The sequence below is a fragment of the Colobus angolensis genome, unplaced genomic scaffold (assembly GCF_000951035.1).
Source record: "Colobus angolensis palliatus isolate OR3802 unplaced genomic scaffold, Cang.pa_1.0 Scaffold556, whole genome shotgun sequence".
Taxonomy (NCBI): Eukaryota; Metazoa; Chordata; class Mammalia; order Primates; family Cercopithecidae; genus Colobus; species Colobus angolensis.
The window spans coordinates 132,696-151,321 of record NW_012119110.1 but is presented as its reverse complement, the minus strand read 5'-3'; the positions used below and the strand labels follow the sequence as shown (position 1 = coordinate 151,321).

General features: G+C 58.4%; 1 protein-coding gene across 1 annotated transcript in view; it reads left to right on the top strand.

Annotated features, from left to right (window-relative positions):
* LOC105525744 (A disintegrin and metalloproteinase with thrombospondin motifs 7-like) overlaps positions 1-18,626 on the top strand; it is a 29,794-nt gene that overhangs the window by 4,342 nt on the left and 6,826 nt on the right. Inside the window, 21 exon segments of the mRNA XM_011961485.1 lie at positions 774-856; positions 858-939; positions 1,386-1,437; positions 3,756-3,900; positions 3,982-4,065; positions 4,411-4,535; positions 5,378-5,532; positions 6,829-6,963; positions 7,201-7,210; positions 8,506-8,650; positions 9,247-9,339; positions 9,752-9,897; positions 12,876-13,089; positions 13,407-13,420; positions 13,422-13,473; positions 13,475-14,822; positions 15,752-15,903; positions 16,359-16,532; positions 16,613-16,687; positions 16,689-16,760; positions 17,905-18,067. Of these exon segments, the coding sequence (XP_011816875.1) occupies positions 774-856; positions 858-939; positions 1,386-1,437; positions 3,756-3,900; positions 3,982-4,065; positions 4,411-4,535; positions 5,378-5,532; positions 6,829-6,963; positions 7,201-7,210; positions 8,506-8,650; positions 9,247-9,339; positions 9,752-9,897; positions 12,876-13,089; positions 13,407-13,420; positions 13,422-13,473; positions 13,475-14,822; positions 15,752-15,903; positions 16,359-16,532; positions 16,613-16,687; positions 16,689-16,760; positions 17,905-18,067 (3,519 nt within the window).

Below are 18,626 nucleotides of genomic sequence, written 5' to 3'. Positions count from 1 at the left end.
CCGCATTCATACCCAGGTCTCCAGACCCAAGAGCTGATGCACTCTCCAGCCCTCCCTCCAGGCTCCCTGGTCCTGTGTGACCCAAGGGGCAGAACTGGTGTCTACAAGGGGAAGTCCGAGGCATGTAAGACCTTCTTCCCTGTTGGAGCCCTGAGCTTCCTCAGGAGGTAGTGGGCATCAAAGATGCTTCCTAGGGCCCCTCCCCTCCATGGATTCTGAATGCTGGCAGACATGTCCAAGACACTCCTGCCAGCTTCCCCTCTCTGGGCGGCCCTGGGCCCAGAGAACAGGGTGTCCTAGTGGCCATAGGCATCTCCTCTGCTCGGGTGTGGGTGTAGATGCTTTGAAGTGATTCGTTCCCTTAGGGAGATAGAGGGAAGATCAGAAGCCCTGGCCAGTTGGGAGGGAGCACAGTGCTGGAAATGGCTGGCGTGCAGAGGAGATGGAGAATAGCCTGGAGGCCTGGGCACAAGCCTCCCCACTCAGGATGGCTGTCTAGGACTCTGGAAGACAGCATTTTGTCAGATTTGGAGCCTTCTGAGCTCTGCTTTGAAGGTTTGGCTGTGTGTGAAATGGCAGAGAAGGGCTTTCCAGGTGGAGGTTACAGAGTGTGCAAAGGCCCAGCGGGAGGAAAGTGCAGAGTGTCCGTGGGCAGTCACAGGTGGTGTGGGCAATGGGGGCTCAGCTGGGCAGGATGGGCCTCTGGGACGTGCAGGAAGAGCAGCTGAGGGCCAGTCCTCCCTGTGTGACCCTGGTGCTTCTTCCCCAGGAAGGTGTGTTCCGGCTCTCCAACGAGGACTACTTCATTGAGCCCCTGGACACTGCCCCAGCCCGGCCCGGCCCAGCCACGCCCAGCCCATGTGGTGTACAAGCATCAGGCCCCAGAGAGGCTGGCACAGTGGGGTGATTCCAGTGCTCCAAGCACCTGTGGGGTGCAAGGTATGCTCTTCTGCTCCCAGTTCTCGGGTGGGTGCTGGGCCTGGGGACATGAAGGGGCCTTTCTAGAAGCCCCTCTTAACATCCCCATGCCCAGTGCCCCTTAGACCACAGGACACAGATAGACAGACGGATACATCACCATAGCCTGTGCCCTTAATTGTGCCACAAGACTATGTCCTCTGCTTTTCAGGCCTGCCCCAGTCAATCCCCTAAACTGACCTCCCTCGCTCCATCTCACCTACCTCTCCCACCTTGGGGCTCAACCTGCCTCTGCTCCCTCCCCCCAACAGCCTATGGCACCTGACTCTGCCAGCCATTCTCCCCCCAGTGCCCAGGCCAGGTGAGCCATGCCCAGCTCCAACAGAGTCACTAGCCAGGAACCTCCCTCCCCCCCACCACCCTGCTCCCACCCTAGAATAACTAACCTCTATTACTGGGACCTGGAGTGTGGTACCCAGTGCCTCCTCTGCAGAGCAGCAGTAGTGCTGGCCAGTCCAGGTGAGGAGCTGCCTGCTAAGGGTTGCTAGGGTTTGGGGAATGCTTGGCTGGCATGCTAATCTCAACCTGCCCACAGCTCTGGTACTGCATTTGCTGGAGCACATATCCACAGAGGTATGCTTCTTGGCCTCAGTTTCCCCAGCTTTGTAGATATGCTTCCTCTTCTGATCTGGCGCAGCCTGGGTCAGGGAAGCAGCCCCGTAGGGCCAGCTGGGCTGGGTCTTGGCCAACCTCCCCTAGCTGGGGTTTAGAGGGTGGGGTCAGCCTGTGTTGGGATTTACTAACCCCCCAGGGTGGGAAGAAGTGACACAGGGAGATAGGGGCCCAGTAGCCAGTTTTGTCAGGCCCAGGAGTTCCCCTCCCATGGACACAGTACTTTACTGTGTTTATATCCACCATTTCATTTGCCCTTTGAGGTCCCCCTGCGAGGCAGATCAACATTCCTATTTTTAGTCAGGGAATCTCAAGATCAGAGAAGGGAAGTGACCAGGAAGAGCCACACAGCACAGGTCTGCGGCAGAGCCAGAAGGGGAATTCAGGCCCCTGGCCTCTGATCCCTGTGTGGTTCCTAGTGCCCCAGAGAACTTGCTGAGGAGAGACCCTGGAGACATGTGCCCTGGGTCAGGGTGGGCCAGAAGGATGGGGAACAGATGTTCCCTCGGGATCAGATGTTTATTTAAGACTGACTTGTTGAGAGCCATCGCTCTACCTGGGATAAAGTGATGGATGTGGAAGAGCACGATCCTGCACTTGGGGACTCTGTCTCATTGTAGCACTTCCCAAGGAATATTTCAGGGAATGTATTCCAAAGAATGCCAGTAGCGTACTATGAAAAAAGATGCTGCTGTTGAATAAGTTTGGCCACACAGGATTAAAAAAAGTAAAACGGGCCAGGCATGGTGGTGCACACCTGTCGTCCCAGCTACTTGAGGGCCTAAGGTGGGAGGATTGCTTGAGCCCAGGAGGTCAAGGCTGCAGTGAGCCGAGATCATGCAACTGCACTCCATATGGGTGACAAAGTGAGACCCTGTCTCATTAAAAAAAAAAAGGTAAAACAGACTTCTTTACTACAGGACTTCTCAGCGCCTTCGCCCAGGTTCACCCTCTCTTTAAGCTTCAGTTACTTCATTTGTAAAACGAGGATAATTGTGCCTGCCCTAGAAGTAACAAGATTAAATGATATAATGCATGCTAAGCTCCAAGCACAGGGACTGTACATGTTAGGCTCAATCAAGGCTGGCTGCAGCTATTTTTTTGGCTGCTGCAGTATCTGACCCACAGCCATCTTCAGGACAGCCACACCTTTCTTTACCAATGCCACCTACAGACTCCAATTTATCATCATTCTCCCCATGCTAGATTCAGACCTGAGTCCTAGAACTTGAGTGGGTTTGTCCCAAAGATAGCAAGACAGGTCCCTTTTCACCCCGTTTTCTTTCTTTCTTTCTCTTTCTTTCTTTCTTTCTTTCAGATGGAGTCTCTCTCTGTTACCTGGGTCGGAGTTCAGTGGCGCGATCTCGGCTCACTGCAACCTCTGCCTCCTGGTTCAACTGATTTTCCTGCCGCAGCCTCCTGAGTAGCTGGGACTATAGGCTCATGCCACCACACTCGGCTAATTTTTTTGTATTTTTAGTAGAGATGGGGTTTCTGCATGTTGGCCAGGCTGGTTTCGAACTCCTGACCTTGTGATCTGCCCACCTTGGCCTCCCAAAGTGCCAGGATTACAGGTGTGAGCCACCGTGCCCAGCCAGTTTCACCCCATTTTCACCCCCAATTCTGTTCTTGCTCTCTGAGGTCACAAGCCCTTTTCGAGGGGCTCTTGTCACACTTTCAGCTCACCAGGAGCCTGTGGTTACCTGTAACCTCCAGATCTTACCTTCACAAACACTGCACACCTTGGTGTGCTCTCCAGGCCTGCAGCAGAACAGGGCTGGGCTTCCCTGGGTATCATTTATCCAGTTGAAACACCCTACACTGACCTTGGGCCATTAACCAATGCTGCTTGGTTGAGTTGATCAGCCAATTAAGACCCTGCCTCCCTCCAACATCTCCCAATGCCTGTATTGCCCCCATAGCTCCTGGGAGACAGTGAGGTTATACATGCTGAGGGAAGGCCTTTGTGGTGGTACTAAGCTGTCCCTAGCCCTGACTCAGAATACAGTGTGGGTCGTCAGTCCTCAGGCAGGCCGAGCAGACCCTCAGCGCTTCTGGTCCTCTGGAGTCACTTTGCTGGGAAATGATACCGAGCTTACCTGTCTGTGGTCTAGGAAAGATTTGTGGTCTGGGAAGGGGCTTCGGAGGTCTCTTGTCCTCTTCAGGTTCTGGGGCTGCTGGGTTGGGGTAGTGTGTGTGAGGTGTGGGGACACTCGTGCATTGGTGTACGTGCATCACCTGTCCGCTGTGCAGCCTGTGTGCACCCGTGTGAGCGTCCCTGTGTGTGAGCATGGGTATGCGTTGCCCTGGGTGGGAGGGTGGGTTGGGTGGGCATTGGCTCCTTGTATCCTTCATCCTGGTGACAGCCTGACCCCCCCATCTCTTGGGCAGGTGGCTGGCCTGTTTCATGACCCCAGCATTGGGAACCGCATCCACATCACCACTGTGCACCTGGTCCTTCTGGAAGATGAAGAGGTGAGCAGTCATGTGGTCCCATGATGCCCAGCAATGGCTTTGGCTGCCAGAGCCCTCCTGCACCATGACCTGTGCAGCTCTGTATGGAAGGGCACAGTGAAGGCCTCCTTGGCCTGGACCGTGTCCCCTGCCAACCCGTGGTTCCTAAAGGACCCTCTCTCAGGTCCCAGGTCCCCTGCAGGAGGTTCCTACAGGAGGGGTGGTCAGGCCAGAAGCTGGACTGGTGCCTGTGGGCCTCCCACTGCCCTGCTGGGCCTCTGTCTCCTGCCTTTGTATGGAGGACAATTGGGCCTGACCTTCTTGGAACTCAGGGGAGACATGAGCAGTCATTCTCTCTGCTCCCAGGAGGACCTAAAGACCACACACCATGCAGACAACACCCTGAAGAGCTTCTGCAAGTGGCAGAAAAGCATCAACATGAAGAGGGACGCTCACCCCCTGTACCATGACACCGCCATCCTGCTCACCAGGTACTGCCAGCTGCAGGAGGGTGGGAGCCTGCATCTCAGGGAGGTGCTTCACCGCCCTGCGGGAGAAGCCCTGGTGGAGGAGGGGGTCATGCTCTCAGGGAGCCCCATTTTAAGGAGAGTTTGCGCACCTTTGGCCCAAGGCTGGATTCTGTCCGCACTCGGGGACGTCTTTTTATTTTGAAATAATTGTGGATCTTCATGCTGTCGTTAGAAATAATAGAGAGAGGGCCTCTATAGCCTTCATCCATTTCCCCCAGTGGTAACATCTTGCATGACTAGAGCACAGTATCCCAACCAGGAAGCTGACACTGATATCATCCGCAGACTTCCTCAGATATCATCAGTTCCACACATACTGCCCTTTGTGTGAATGTGTGTATATTCAGTTCTGTGTAGTTTCATCACTGTGGGTTCACCTACTTACCCCCACAGTCTAGATACAGATCCGTCTCATCAGAAGGATGTCTCGTACTACCAGTTTATAGTCACAGCCACCTTCCTCCCTTCTCCCCTAACCTCTGGGAACTGCTGATCTGTCCAGAGGCAGTTATCTTCCCTCTGCTGGACTCTGGCAGCTTCTGTCAGCACCCCTGCTGGATAGTAACCAAAATTGTTCTGTGTGGGTCTGTGCTCCCAAGGGCCAAAGAGATGCCCAGCGGATTGTGTGTGAATGAGAGCACCTGCTTCCCACGTGGCCATTGTGCTGGCCTCATGCCACAGAATGGTGGGAGGGACATTCTTTTCGCTTGGAATCAGTTCGGGGGGACCCTTCCCTGGCCTTAGCTCAGGTGGGCCTAGCACTGGGCCAGGTTAACCTGAAGGCTGCTTCTCTTCCTGTGCAGGAAGGACCTGTGTGCAGCCATGAGCCGGCCCTGTGAGACCCTGGGCCTGTCCCACGTGGCGGGCATGTGCCTGCCGCACTGCAGCTGCAGCATCAACGAGGACACAGGCCTGCCGCTGGCCTTCACTGTAGCCCACGAGCTCGGGCACAGGTACTGTGCCTGCCCCCATTGCTACACTGAGAGCTGAGCTTCACCCTCCCAGCCTGGGGGCACCGGGTATCCAGCCTGTGGGTCACAAAGTCCAGGGGAAAGGAAGCTCTCTCGAGAAGGAGCCCTGACTGTGGCCATGTGCTGTCCCTGCACTGTCCCCTCCCCACAACCAGGCTGCGTCCCTGTAAAGCAGGAGAGAGGCCTGCCTGGGCATCTCTGGGACTGGCCTGGAGGGAGTCTTATTTAAAGGGGAGTTGTGATGGGCCAGAAAGTCGTCGTAGGTCTTTGGCTGTGCATCCCCATTGCCCTTAGTGCTGTATTTTTTACTCTCGATCCCTGTCCCTGTTCCTGTTTGCTCTGTGGCCTGGGCCAGTGCCTGCCCACTCTAGGCCTCTGTGTGCTTCCCATAGATTGAGGGGTTTGGATTCAGTGACGTCCAAGGCTCCCTGCAATTGACACCGCTGCCTGAGGCTCCTGCCTTCACAGGCCTCCAGCCACCTATGCCCGGGCTGTTGAGCTGGCAAATATGGCAGCATCTTAGATTGTCCAGCAAGCTTTCAAAGGCAGGCTCCCAGAGGGTTCTGTGGTCAAAGCTGTTGGGGTCATCCATTCAGATGTCCGGGTTTCATGGGTGATGGCTGTGCCTGCAGGACCTTAAAGCTGCTTATGACTGCAGAAAGAACAGCCTGCTGCAGTACTGCAATTTCCTGGCTGTGTTATGCTCGCTAGTTCCTCAGACTCTCTGAGCCTCCCTGGGAGTAATAATGAGAACTGAGTGAGATTGTTTTTCTGAAAGTGCTTAGCATGGCCCCTGGCACACAGTAAATGCTCAGGAAATAATTTTTCTCATGTCCTTCCCAAAGGTGGTCTCTGGAGAGCCTTCTGTGACACAGCAGCTCAGATCCCCTAACTCAAGTGCACAGCCTTGGGACAAGGACCTGTGAGTGGGAACCTCTGTCAGGCTGTTCTTGAGGCCAGTGAGCTTGCAGGGGCCATCACAGGCCCCCATCTGTGCCACCTGGTTTGCCATTGCTGGCCAGCCCCCAGGCAGGGGCAGGGCTGCTGTGGGTCCCTGGCCCTCATTTCAGGCCAGAGCAGGAGCCCCTGGGATCCTAGCTGTCATACCCTCATTTTACATTAAGGAAACTCAGAGAGGGAATGTGACTTTCTCAAGGCTGCGGCCATTGGGTGGCAGAACCAGCCCTGAAACTAGGACTGTGCACCTTGTGGGTCTCCAGGGGAGGGCAGGCTGGCAGCCTCCCGCCAGCTCGCCCGCCCCTGGGGCCTGTGCTCTCACACAGTTTTGGCAATTCAGCATGACGGAAGCGGCAATGACTGTGAGCCCGTTGGGAAACAGCCTTTCATCATGTCTCCACAGCTCCTGTACGACACGGCTCCCCTCACCTGGTCCTGCTGCAGCCGCCAGTACACCTTGAGTAAGTCCTCCAGCACCGGGCCCCTACGCCTTGATCCACGAGGTCAAGGTCTACTGGGAGAGCTGCAGACAGTCACATTGGAGGGGTAGAGGGAAGCAGAGGGACAAGGTCTTGATCTGTGAGGTCAAAGTCTAATGGGGGAGAGGCAGACAGTCATACTGCAGAGCCGGGGTAGAGGGAAGCAGAGGGGCACTTGGCAAAGATGTGGTGCTGGCGTCCCAAATGTCCTCCTGGAAGGGACACTTGAGCTTGAACTTGGAGGAGGAGTGAGAATTCACACATGTGCAGAAGGGATAAGAATGGCGTTCCTGGTAGAGGAAGCCTGAGAAAGGCCTGAAGCCGTGAAGGAGTGGGAAAGATTTCAGGAAACGGCAGAACCCTGAGTGAGGCTATGGGAGCCAAGGCTGCATAGGAAATGAGGCTGGAGGAGGCGAGGGCCGGACACAAGGTCCAGTGAGAGGCAGGAAGAAGGGGCCACTAAGGGAACTGAAATACGAAGCTTTCTCCATTTTTTCATGTTCTCTTCATTTGTTCTGGTGTTCTTGTTGTTGTTGTTTGTTTTTTGAGACAGAATCTCACTCTGTCTCCCAGGCTGGAGTGCAATGGCACAATCTGGGCTCACTGCAATCTCTGCCTCCCGGGTTCAAGCGATTCTCCTGCCTCAGCCTCCTGAGTAGGTGGAACTACAGGTGTGTGCCACAGTGCCTGGCTAATTTTTATATTTTTAGTAGAGACAGGGTTTTGCCATGTTGGCCAGACTGGTCTTGAACTCCTGACCTCAAGTGATCCACCCACCTCGAACTCCCAGAGTGCTGGAATTACAGGCATGAGTCACCATGCCCAGACTCTTCTGGTGGGTTTTGTTGTTTTGTTTTGTTTTTTAATTTGCTATTTAATGTTGTTCTAAGTATGAAAAAGTTTTAAATTTAAATTATTGGCATAAACTGTATCATTCATCTTTATTTTGTGCAGTGCCAGTTTTAAATGCAAATATAAGAGTATAGCTGACCCTTGAACAACTCGGGGGACAGGCACGGCCCTGGGCTCTCTCCCAGGGAAGGGGCTGCTTTCCAGACCTCACCCTTCCACAGACGACCCAAGGTCTCTGCCTGGGTGGGGTCATCGGAGGCTCTGTTGTGTCAACTGTGATGTGATGTTCTCCAGCTCCTTGTCGGGCCTGGCTCCAGGGTCTGGGCTCAGGGACGGAGGCTGTGGGGTCAGAGAGCAGTGCCACATGAGGGCTTGGCGGTCCAGGAGGCCTTCTGAGGGAAGGGCCCTGGCAGCGTGTGCAAAGGGCTGGGATTTGGGGTTGGGGTTGTTTAGCCAGCTGGAGTGCCCAGGAGGTGAGATGAGAGAGGCCGGGAGGGCCTGTGCTGCTGGCTGCAGGTGGAGGATCAGCTGAACCCAGCGGGGAAGCTGGAGTTTCCTACAGTTGTAGGGCTCTGTGCCCCCTCCCACCTCTTCTCCTCTCCCGGCCCCACTGAGGCTTCTCCAATGGGTCTCACAGGCTGCGCCCCCTCCATCCTCCCATCCCATCTCTAGCCGTGGGTGGGGCCTGTGCCTGGATGACCCTCCTGCCAAGGACATCATTGACTTCCCCTCAGTGCCGCCTGGCGTCCTCTATGATGTGAGCCACCAGTGCCACCTCCGGTACAGGGCCTGCTCTGCCTTCTGTGAGGACATGGATGTGAGTGGGGCTGGTGTGGGTGTGGGGGTGTGGGGACCTGGCAGGAGGGCTCAGGGGACAGCTCTCACCAGCCCGTGGATGCCAGCCTGGGAGTAACGTCGCCTGGCCTGGGCTGCGCCCCCGAGTGATACTGTGAGACATCAAGTGGCCTGTGGGAGAGGCCAGGGATGGGCAGCCACAGACCCAGCTCTGAATTCTGGGTCAACCATGGACAAACTGTGACACTTCCAGCAAGTCCCTTAGCCTCTCTGGAGCTGGCTCATAAGAGGGAAAAGGGACCCCAGTGGGGAGGGTCTATTTATCCCGGAGAAGATTGCCGGAAGTGATCTAACGGGAATGTTTCCAGAGGAGGGACTGGGCCGAGAGAGGTGGGGACAGCTGGGGACCGCTCTGAGGAGCACAGCTCTGGGCGCCCCACACCACCACATGGTCCGGGGAGGAAGGTGGGAGCAGGCACACAAGAAGGGACCTCTGGGGGTCAGTGGGCCCCTGCCATGTGGAGGGGTGCCTAGGGGACCCTTGGGGACAGGGAGGGGGCAGGGTGTGTGGTGGCACTGGGAGGGGTGACGGTATGGCCCATGCCCTCCTCCTCGCAGAGTGTCTGCCACACACTCTGGTGCTCTGTGGAGACCACCTGTCACGCCAAGCTGGATGCAGCCGTGGACGGCACCCAGTGTAGGGAGAATAAGGTAGGGGATGTCCCCAGTCCCGGCGGTGGGTGTGTGAGACGCCAGACCTGCTGTAACCGGGCCCTGGGGTCAGCCCCGGCTCACAGTCTTGCTTGTGCTCCTAGCAGAGCCCCACACTCTCTGCAGCCCAAGGCCCCATCTGCAAAGTGGAGGCATTGGGGCCAGGGCTTGATTCCATGATTCCCCAGGGTGTCTTCAGCTGAGTCAGCACGTGGGCTGTTTTACTCCCTGCTCAGCTCCTCCCTGTGGCCTGGGTCACAGATGATTGTGATTATTGTGAAGGGGCCTCTCTCACCTTCCATCCTTCCCCTCTGTGCCTTTCTCAGCCTCCCCACCCACCTTGTTCTCACTAGGGTGAGGATGACTGATAAGCTGGGGGGTGGGGTGGCTCTACCTCCATCTGTCTCGGTAGTGGTATCTCAATGGGGAGTGCGTACCCGTGGGCTTCCGGCCTGAGGCGGAGAATGGTGGCTGGTCCAGCTGGAGCGCCTGGTCCATCTGCTCCCGGAGCTGTGGCGTGGGCGTACAGAGCCCCGAGCGGCAGTGCATGCAGCCTACGTGAGTGTGGGGCCCAGGGTGCCCTGGGCAATGGGACAGAGGGACCCAAGCAGTCAGCCGATTGCAGGAGCTTGGCTCTGTCCCAGCCTCTGGCTCTTAGAAGTATCCTCATAATGGTCAGTCTGAGTGTCCAGACCACCTTGAGTCACTTTCAAGCAGTGTTCTGGGGGCTGACAGGGTCCCCACTGCTGACCCCTTTGCAGAGAGGGGGACACTGAGGTCCAGAGACTGGAGAGACTCATCAGATGCCACATGACAAAGTAGCTGCTGGCTGGAAGGAGGCAGGAGAGGGCAGTGGGGAAGAGCCCTGCACCTTAGATGGCTCTGGGTTCGAATCCCCTCTTCACCCCTCCTCTGGTCCCCCGTTTCCCCGTCTATATAATAGCAGTACCCATCCAGTAAAGCTGTAGTCGGGGGCAAATGCAGTTTTTGCAGGCCAGGCCCTCAGTCTTGCAGCTCGTCTGTAGGGGGCACTCTGCGGGAAGGGCTTGGTGGCCTCAGAGGCACAACAAGGATCTGAGATGAGACTGGGGGCAGCTGGGAGTATGGGCCAGCACTGAAGGGATGGCCTGAGGTGAGTGACTTCACCTCTCTGGGCCTCTGTTTCCCCATCTAAGAGGGGTAGTGTGAAGATCTGCTGAGACACAGAACTCAGTGGTACTGTAGACCTGAGGCACTACCCGGTTAATCTTCACTTCAGGAGGCCACCCGGGGCATGGGGTTCACAGCCGGCCTCACCCAGGGCCCTGTGCTTATCCAAGACTGGCCTGTGGCCCTCCCTGCCTCCTGGCCTCCAGGTCTGAGCTGGGTGGGGGCCAGCGACCCTGGCCTAGATGTGGAGGGTTTCAGGAGCTGTGCTCGGTCAGACCTCTCAGCTGGCTGAGGCCCTGGGCACTTTCTTTAGACCCGGGCTGGGGTACTGCCACCAGGAGGGAGTCTGAGGACTCAAGGGCTCGTTAGGATGCTGGTGTCATGGGCTAGAGACTTGGAGCAGTCCCTCCAGCCAGTGCCAGTCATGCCTGAAGCTTGTCCCAGCTTCTCAACAGCCCTCTGCAGAGGCAGCCCCAACCCCACTCTATACAGGAGGAAACTAAGGCCCAGAGGCTGGCCGAAGACTTGCACACAGTCACACAGCAGGTCTTTAATTGGACAAACGTGAAAAACAGCACATACATTTGCAGGATTAGACGTTTGGGAATTGTCTTTCAGCAAACTGGCTGCTTCGCAGGTGGACCACTTAGGAGTGTCTGCAGAGGCAAGTGCCCCTTGGTGGCTGGAACAGACAGGGGTTCTTTGTCTCAGGCAGGAAGTCCCAGGTGCACAGTCCAAGGTGGCAGGACCTGGAGCTGATTGGCCCTCAGCCACACCATCCTTGCCACAGCAGCCTCCCCTCCACTCCTGCTTGTCACAGATGCTGTCCTCCCTTCCAGGGCTCTTACCCTGTACTGGGCAGGAAGAAAGAGAGGGGAAAGGGCTGACTCCCAGCGAGGGACTCGTGCCTTTTTCTCTCCAGCCAGGACTGTGTCCCAGACCCTCCTAGTTGCAAGGGAGCGGCAGTGGGTTGTGTTTTCAGCAGGTCTCATTGCTCCTTGAACAAAATCAGAATCTGTTGGTGAGGAAAGAGGGGGACAGGTGTGGGACTGGCAGCTCAAGGGAGGGACAACTTACTCTTTGGACCACAGGGTGGGGGTGGAGCTGAGAAGGCAGAGCCACCTGCAGACAGGGTCCTACGGCTGGGCCTCAACAGGCAGTATGGGAGTGAGTGTTCAAGGTGAGGAGCATGGTCGTGCAAAGGCCCCAGGATGGGCAGTGGCAGACGGGGTGAAGGACAGGAGCAGTGCCAAGGCTGGTGTGGCGGTGGAGAGCAGGAGCTGCCCCTTGTTGCCCAATTTCTTTTCCAGATATTCTCTGAGCCATCGGGAAGGGTGTGGATGGTGGGACGGCCTTGATGCCATGGCTGGGTTTCCATGCTAGCAGCAGCTGGCAAGGATCGAGCTCTTAGGATGTGCGGGGCACGGGCCAAGCCTGCACATGCAAGAACATGTGCAGTCCTCCCTCCAGGGCTTGGAGGAGGCAGGATTGTTGCTCCCACTTCCCAGAGGAGGACACTGAGGTTCAGAGAGGCCAAATGAGCTGCCCAGGCATCTCAGTTAGGAAGCAGAGGGTCTGGGCACCCAACCCACTAAACCTCCACACTCTGCCACCCCTCCAGAGACAGTCAGAGGGGAGGCTGCATAGGAGAGAGGGTGAGTGAGAACCAGGAGGACAAAAGGAAGCAACGGTGGAGGTCTGCCTTCATCCTGACATGGGCAGTAAGGTGCTGGGAGGGTTCTGGCAGAAAGGGTGTCTTTGGGTCTTGGGCGGTGGGCACGTGGGTGCCAGTCCCAGGCTGAGTCCCATGGCCCCTAGGTGTGTAGGCAGGGCCCGTGGATGGGGAGCACTGTGCCCCCCTGGGCTGGCCCGATGACCGCCAGAGGAAGTGCAGTAGCAGCCCTGCCCTGCCAGGTGAGCCCGCCCCCACTGTCCCGCCAACTTCCCACCCCCAGGCGTCCTGGGTCTGCCACAGGCCCCTATATCTGGGTTCCCAGAGGCCCCGGGGAGGAGCAGAGGGAGCTGGGCTTTCATTCTCTTCCCAAAGCTGAAGCCCCAGCCCCCCAGTCACCCCTCACCCCAGCCTGGGCCAGCCTGCACACCTGTGGTCCTCCTCTTTGGGTCCCTGGATGTGAAATAGGCCTCAGGTCACACTCAGTATCCCTGAGGGGAGGGTGGCAGGAGGGGAGGGGCTGTGCCATGTCACCAGGCTTTGAGGGCAGGACACTTACCTGGGCTTAGAGCTCTGGAGAATCATCCACTGGCCTCAGTCCCAGCTCTGCCCAAACCCTGAACGCCTGGAAGCCCAGCCTGGCCCTCCCTGCTGGTGAGCCTGCTGATGCCACTCATCTGATGCCATGGTGATGCCACCCATGTGCCTTCACCAGTTGGTGGGCAGGTGAGTGGCAGCTGTGCTTCAGCTCCTGTGGGCCTGGGGGCCTCCCCTGCCAGGCTGTGCTCTGCATCCACAATGTGGGGCTGGATGAGCAGAGCGCCCTGGAGCCACCCGCCTGTGAACACCTTCCCCAGCCCCCTACTGAAACCCCTTGAAACTACCATGTGCCCTGTCCAGCCACCTGGGCTGTGGGGAACTGGTCTCAGGTGAGTGTGGGATGGGAGGGGGCCCGCCTCCAACTCCACCCTTGGTCTTTGGCTACAGGTAGGCAGACAGCCTTCCTGGAGCCCACGTGGGTGGGAGGGAGCCTGGGCATTCCAGGGTCCAGCCCCTGACTCTAAAGCCTCAGGGATCAGGAAACCCCTGGCAAGCATGTCCACAGCCATGGCCTTGAGCTGGGCAGGGCTGGCTGGGGTCTCTGCCACCCTGACATAAGGCAGTGGACAAGTTACCCAGCCATGCCCCAGCGTCCCCTGGCAGCCTGCCTCCCAGCCTAAGCCCCTCACCCTGGCTTCCCCTGCAGTGCTTAGTGACATGTGGGCACTCAACACCAAAATGTCCTCTGCACTAATGACACTGGTGTCTCAGTGTCCCTTTGTCGAGGCCCAGCAGCCAGCCAGCAAAGTCACTTGCTCTCTGCCACCCTTTCGGTGGCCCCTGGACACACTGGGCCCTGAAGGCTCAGGCAGCGGCTCCTCCAGCCATGAGCTCTTCAATGAGGCTGACTTCATCCTGCGCCACCTGGCCCCAGGCCATTCACCTGCCTCATCACTCAAGCCAGCCACCATGGGCAACGCCATTGAGGAGGAGGCCCTAGAGCTGGACCTGCCGGGGCCCGTGTTTGTGGACAACTTCTACTATGACTATAATTTCATCAACTTCCACAAGGATCTGTCCTATGGGCCCTTTGAGGAGCCCGATCTAGACCTGGAGGGGACAGGGGATTGGACTCCCTGACCACACAGCCGTCCTGCTGTGCCTTCCATGTGTAGCCCCGTGCCTACCACAGAGCTTCCTGCAGCCAAGGAGGAGGGGGCACCGGGACCTTGGTCCCCTAGCCCTTGACCCAGCCAGGCCAGCTGCTCCACACCCCCACCCTCAGAGCAGACCCCTGGGAGCCCTTTGATCAATTTCCTGCCTGAGGAAGAAGGCCCCATAGGGGCCCCAGACCTTGGGCTCCCCAGCCTGCCCTGGCCTACGGTTTCCATTGATGGCCTGCAGATGCCTGCCGCCCCTGAGAGCCAAAATGACTTCCCAGTTAGCAAGGATAGCCCGAGCCAGCTGCCTCCTCCATGGAGGGACAGGACCAGTGAGGTTTTCAAGGATGATGAGGAACCTGAGGGCCGCGGAGCACCCCACCTGCCTCCAAGACCCAGCCCCACACTGCCCCCTTTGTCCCTGGTCGGCAGCATCCACTCCTCTCCTAGTCTTGACGTGACAGAGCTGTGGACAGGAGGGACTGTGGCCTGGAAGCCAGCTCTGGAGGGTAGCCTGGGGCCTGTGGACAGTGAACTGTGGCCCACTGTTGGGGTGGCTCCTCCCCCTCCCTCCCCCATAGCCCCTCTGTCAGAGATGAAGGGCAGGGACAGCCCCCTGGAGCCGAGGACTCCCACCTTCCCAACCCCAGGACCAGGCTCATGGGAAGTGCAGACTGTGGCAGTGTGGGGGACCTTCCTTCCCACAACCCTGACTGGCCTCAGGCACACACCTGTGCCTGCCCTGAACCCAGGACCCAAGGGCCAGCCTGAGTCCCTCAGTCCTGAGGTGCTCCTGAGCTCTAGGCTACTGTCCATGCCCGCTTGGGACAGCCCCGCCAACAGCCACAGAACCCCTGAGACCTAGCCGCTGGCTCCCAGCCTGGCTGAAGCAGTCTCCCCTGCGGACCTGTTGGCTGTCAGGAACACTAGCTGGCAAGCGGGAAACTGGAGCCAGGCAAATGGTGCGGGCTGTGTGGGCTGGGAGTTTGCGGGGGACCTTGGTGACTGTTTCCTCATCTGAAAATGAGCAGAGTGGGACACAGGCGCCATCTGTCTCACCTCTCTTGGGGCAGGAGTTCCCAGGATTAGGGGAATGAGGGGACCCCAGGGCCCACTTCTGGGCAGCAAAGGGGGCCTCAGGGAAGGCAGGGGCAGGCACGCTCTGGCAGCACAGCACACCCCAGGATGGAGCTGGCTCAGACACTGTGCAGTGGGGAGGGTCCCCACATGGCTGCCAGGCCCAGTCCTGCCCAGCAGGCAGCAGCTTCCCTGAGGCTCGGCCTGGCTCCTCCAGGCTGGGCTCAGCCCATTGCCACCTGGCTCTGCCCTCAGTGGCTCCACCCTCCTTTGATAGTGACCTGCAGGCATCTGAGCTGCATGAAAGAAGCTGGCCAGGGCCCCCTCCCTGGGTCCCCAGATGGTCACTGTAGGAGAAGCAAGCTTCTGTTCAGATCCCTAATTTGGGGGTGGGAAGGGGCAGGCTGAGGCCCACAGGACTTGTTTTGCACATCGATAGCCAGCGATTTGGCTGCTTGTCCCAGGACCCAGCCTTCCTTCCCTGGTGCCTCTGGGAAGCGACGAGGCTGGTCAGGACAGCTGGTCAGGGGTGCCCACAGGGTCCCCTCCCCCACCTCTGTACCAATGACACTGGAACACAGGCCCTTTGTCCCATGTGAGCAGGGACACTTGGTTGCTGGGGGAATTTGACTTTTCATTCTCACGGTCTTCCTGGGAGGTAGGTGGAGGAGCCTATTTTGCAAATAAGGAAACTGTGGCCCAGAAGAGGGCCCTGTCTTACTGAGGTCTCACTAGCCTAGGTGGATAGTTTCCTGACTGTGGAGGCCTGGCGGGGATGGGATCTGCCTGGCTTTCATGGATCTCTGCCCCGCAGTGTCCACCACCTGCAGCTTGGGTGCCATCTGGAGGCTGGTGCGCTGCAGCTCTGGCCTGAATGAGGACTGTGCCCCTGCTGGCCAGCCCCAGCCTGCCTGTCACTGCCACCTGCAGCCCTGTGCCACCTGGCACTCAGGCAACTGGAGTAAGGTGCATAAGGATGGAGCCAGGACAGGCATTCCCAGGGCATGGCGTGGAGCCGTGGTTCCCCACAGCCTGTGTTCCGAGAGCAGCAGGACAGGGGAGGGCTCCAGGCTGCATGTCTGTGCACCAGATCATACCGGATTCCAAATCTCTTGGGAGTCTTCTCAACTTTGTCTGGCTTGGCCTGTCTCCTTTCCTCTGTATTTTTGACCCCATCTGGACTTGTCTTTCACCAGCTTGCCTTTGTTCCTCCCTTTCTCTGTCTGTCCCAGCCCATGGAAGCCCCTGGCCATGGCACATTTTGCCTGGGGTGAGCCAGCCTTGGCCTCTCACTGGGGCTCTTCAGGGACTTGCCTGGGGCTGGGGCGTGGACCTGATGCCTTTCCCGCCACACGCCTCACGGGGTCATACCTGTGGGCCTACACGTGGCGATGTGTTCCCACACGTCTCTCGGTCCCCAGTGCTCCCACAGCTGCGGCGGAGGTTCCTCAGTGCGGGATGTGCAGTGTGTGGACACACGGGACCTCCGGCTGCTGCGGCCTTTCCATTGTCAGCCCGGGCCTGCCAAGCCACCTGCGCACAGGCCCTGCGGGGCCCAGCCCTGCCTCAGTTGGTACACCTCTTCCTGGAGGGAAGTGAGGCCTGGGGGTTCAGTTGGGGGGAGGGGATGCCCTCAGACCCTGGCTGTGCCCTGACTCCTTCCCTGCCCACCTAGAGCCCCGAGGCCTGTGGCGGTGGTAAGCAGCAGCATCTGGTGACCTGCCCGGAGCCAGGCCTCTGCAAGGAGGCAACTGAGACCCAACACCACAGGGCCCTGCAATACCCACCCCTGCACGCAGTGGGTGGTGGGGCCCTGGGGCCAGGTGAGCAGGGCTGTGTGGAGGGGTGGGGAGCAAGTGCGTGGTGGCACCTGGTCGGTCCTGGGTTGGGTGAAGGATCTTTTGAGTGTGTGCTGTGAGCCAGGCTCTCTGTGGCCCCTGTGCATGCAGCAGTGACTGGACGAGGCCCCGCCCACTGGTGCTCACACCTGCCAGAGAGAAACAGACAAGGAAAGGGCACTTGTGCTGTGATGTCAGGGAAGGCCTTGCAAGGAGGAGTCTGGGGTTGAGACCCGAGGGAGGAGTCAGTGATGCCAAAGACAGGGATCAAGGGGATAGCAGGTGTGAAGTCTGAGGTGAGAATGACAAGCTTGGGGGTAAAAGGGAGCCCAGCAAAGGCCAGCGGCAGAAGAGGGTGGAAGAGGGGCCTCAGATGGGCAGGACACCTTCTGCCAGGCCTGTTTGGAACTCAGGGGTTCAGGCGTCTCAGATTTGGGCCCTGAGCTGGGTCCTGGAGTCAGCTGGGCCAGCGTTTGAGTCTTTGTCCCACTGGCTGCTGAGTGACTCTGGGCAGCTTGCTTTGATTTGCTGGGTCACTGTTTTCTCATCTGTAAAATTGGAACAGCTTAGGAGACGAGGGTCGGGAGGATTAAATGAAGGATCACAATGAAGCACAGGACCAGGCACAGCACGACACTGGCACAGACAGCGCACGTTTAGGGCTGATAACAACGAAGCCTGGTGGGCTGGGCCCCGGCTGTGAAACCTGTCTCCTCCCCTCCTGCCCATGGGCTGCGGCAGGTCCTCTGCCCTGTCCCTCAGGCACAGCGTTGTCTCGCCTGCATCTCTGCCCACTGCTGCATCAGGGCTGCATCCCGGGGCCCCTGCCCAGGCCTCTCAGGCATGTCCCGTGTGAGGGGCTTACTGCCCAGGAGCCCCAAGGGCTGTCCCACTGTTCTCATGCCCCTCCCCTCTGCAGGAGCCGATCCCACAAGTGAGAGTGGGGTTCCAGCACCAAGTGGGCTCTAGGAGTGGGACCAGGTCCTCCAGGAGGCACTGAGGGGGCGGCTGGGAGCAAGAGCAGGCCTGTCAGGCACAGGATGTAGGGACGGCTTACCAGAGGAGGTGTCACTGCCCCCACTGCTAGGGCTGGCCCTGGAGAAACTCATTCCTCCCCCACTCCCCCCAGTGCTCAGCCCCCTGTGGCAGTGGTGTCCAGTGGCGCCTGGTCAAGTGTGTCAACACCCAGACGGGGCTGCCCGAGGAAGACAGTGACCAGTGTGGCCACGAGGCCTGGCCTGAGAGCTCCCAGCCATGTGGCACCGAGGATTGTGAGCCTGTCGAGCCTCACCGTGGGTCCCCTGACCCCAGGATCTTTGCTGAAGTGAGGTGGGGCGGGGAGGGTGATGGGGAAATGGGGTCATCAAACCATTGCATCCACAGCACCGACTGCCTCCATCTGTAGTCTGGGCTCAGGAGCCACGTGGCCACTGAAAATCCTGATGCCACAGGATGCCATGCCCGAGGCTGGGCTGTGCTGGGAGTCAGTCAAGGGAAGTCCCAGTCACACAACATCCCGCTGGCAGCTGTCTGACCTCGGGGGAGTAGAGGGAGTGGCCCTGGCCCCTGATTTGCTGTGTGAACCTGGGTAAGCTCTTTCCCCTCTGGGTCTCTGTCTTCCCATAGTGAGACCAGGGATGTCCCTGAGGCTGTGTGAAAACTGGGCCTGGGTGAGTCCCTGTCCCCAGCCCTGGCCTGTCCATTCCCCAGCCAGAGGACTGCCTAGAGTGAGCAATGGAACCGCAGGAAGGGCCTCCCTTCCAGGGTCCTGATAATCCAAGTGGTGGGGGGTTTACTGGCCAGCTGGGTCCTGGTGAAACAGCCTGAGCTAGATGTGGTTCTGGATACCCC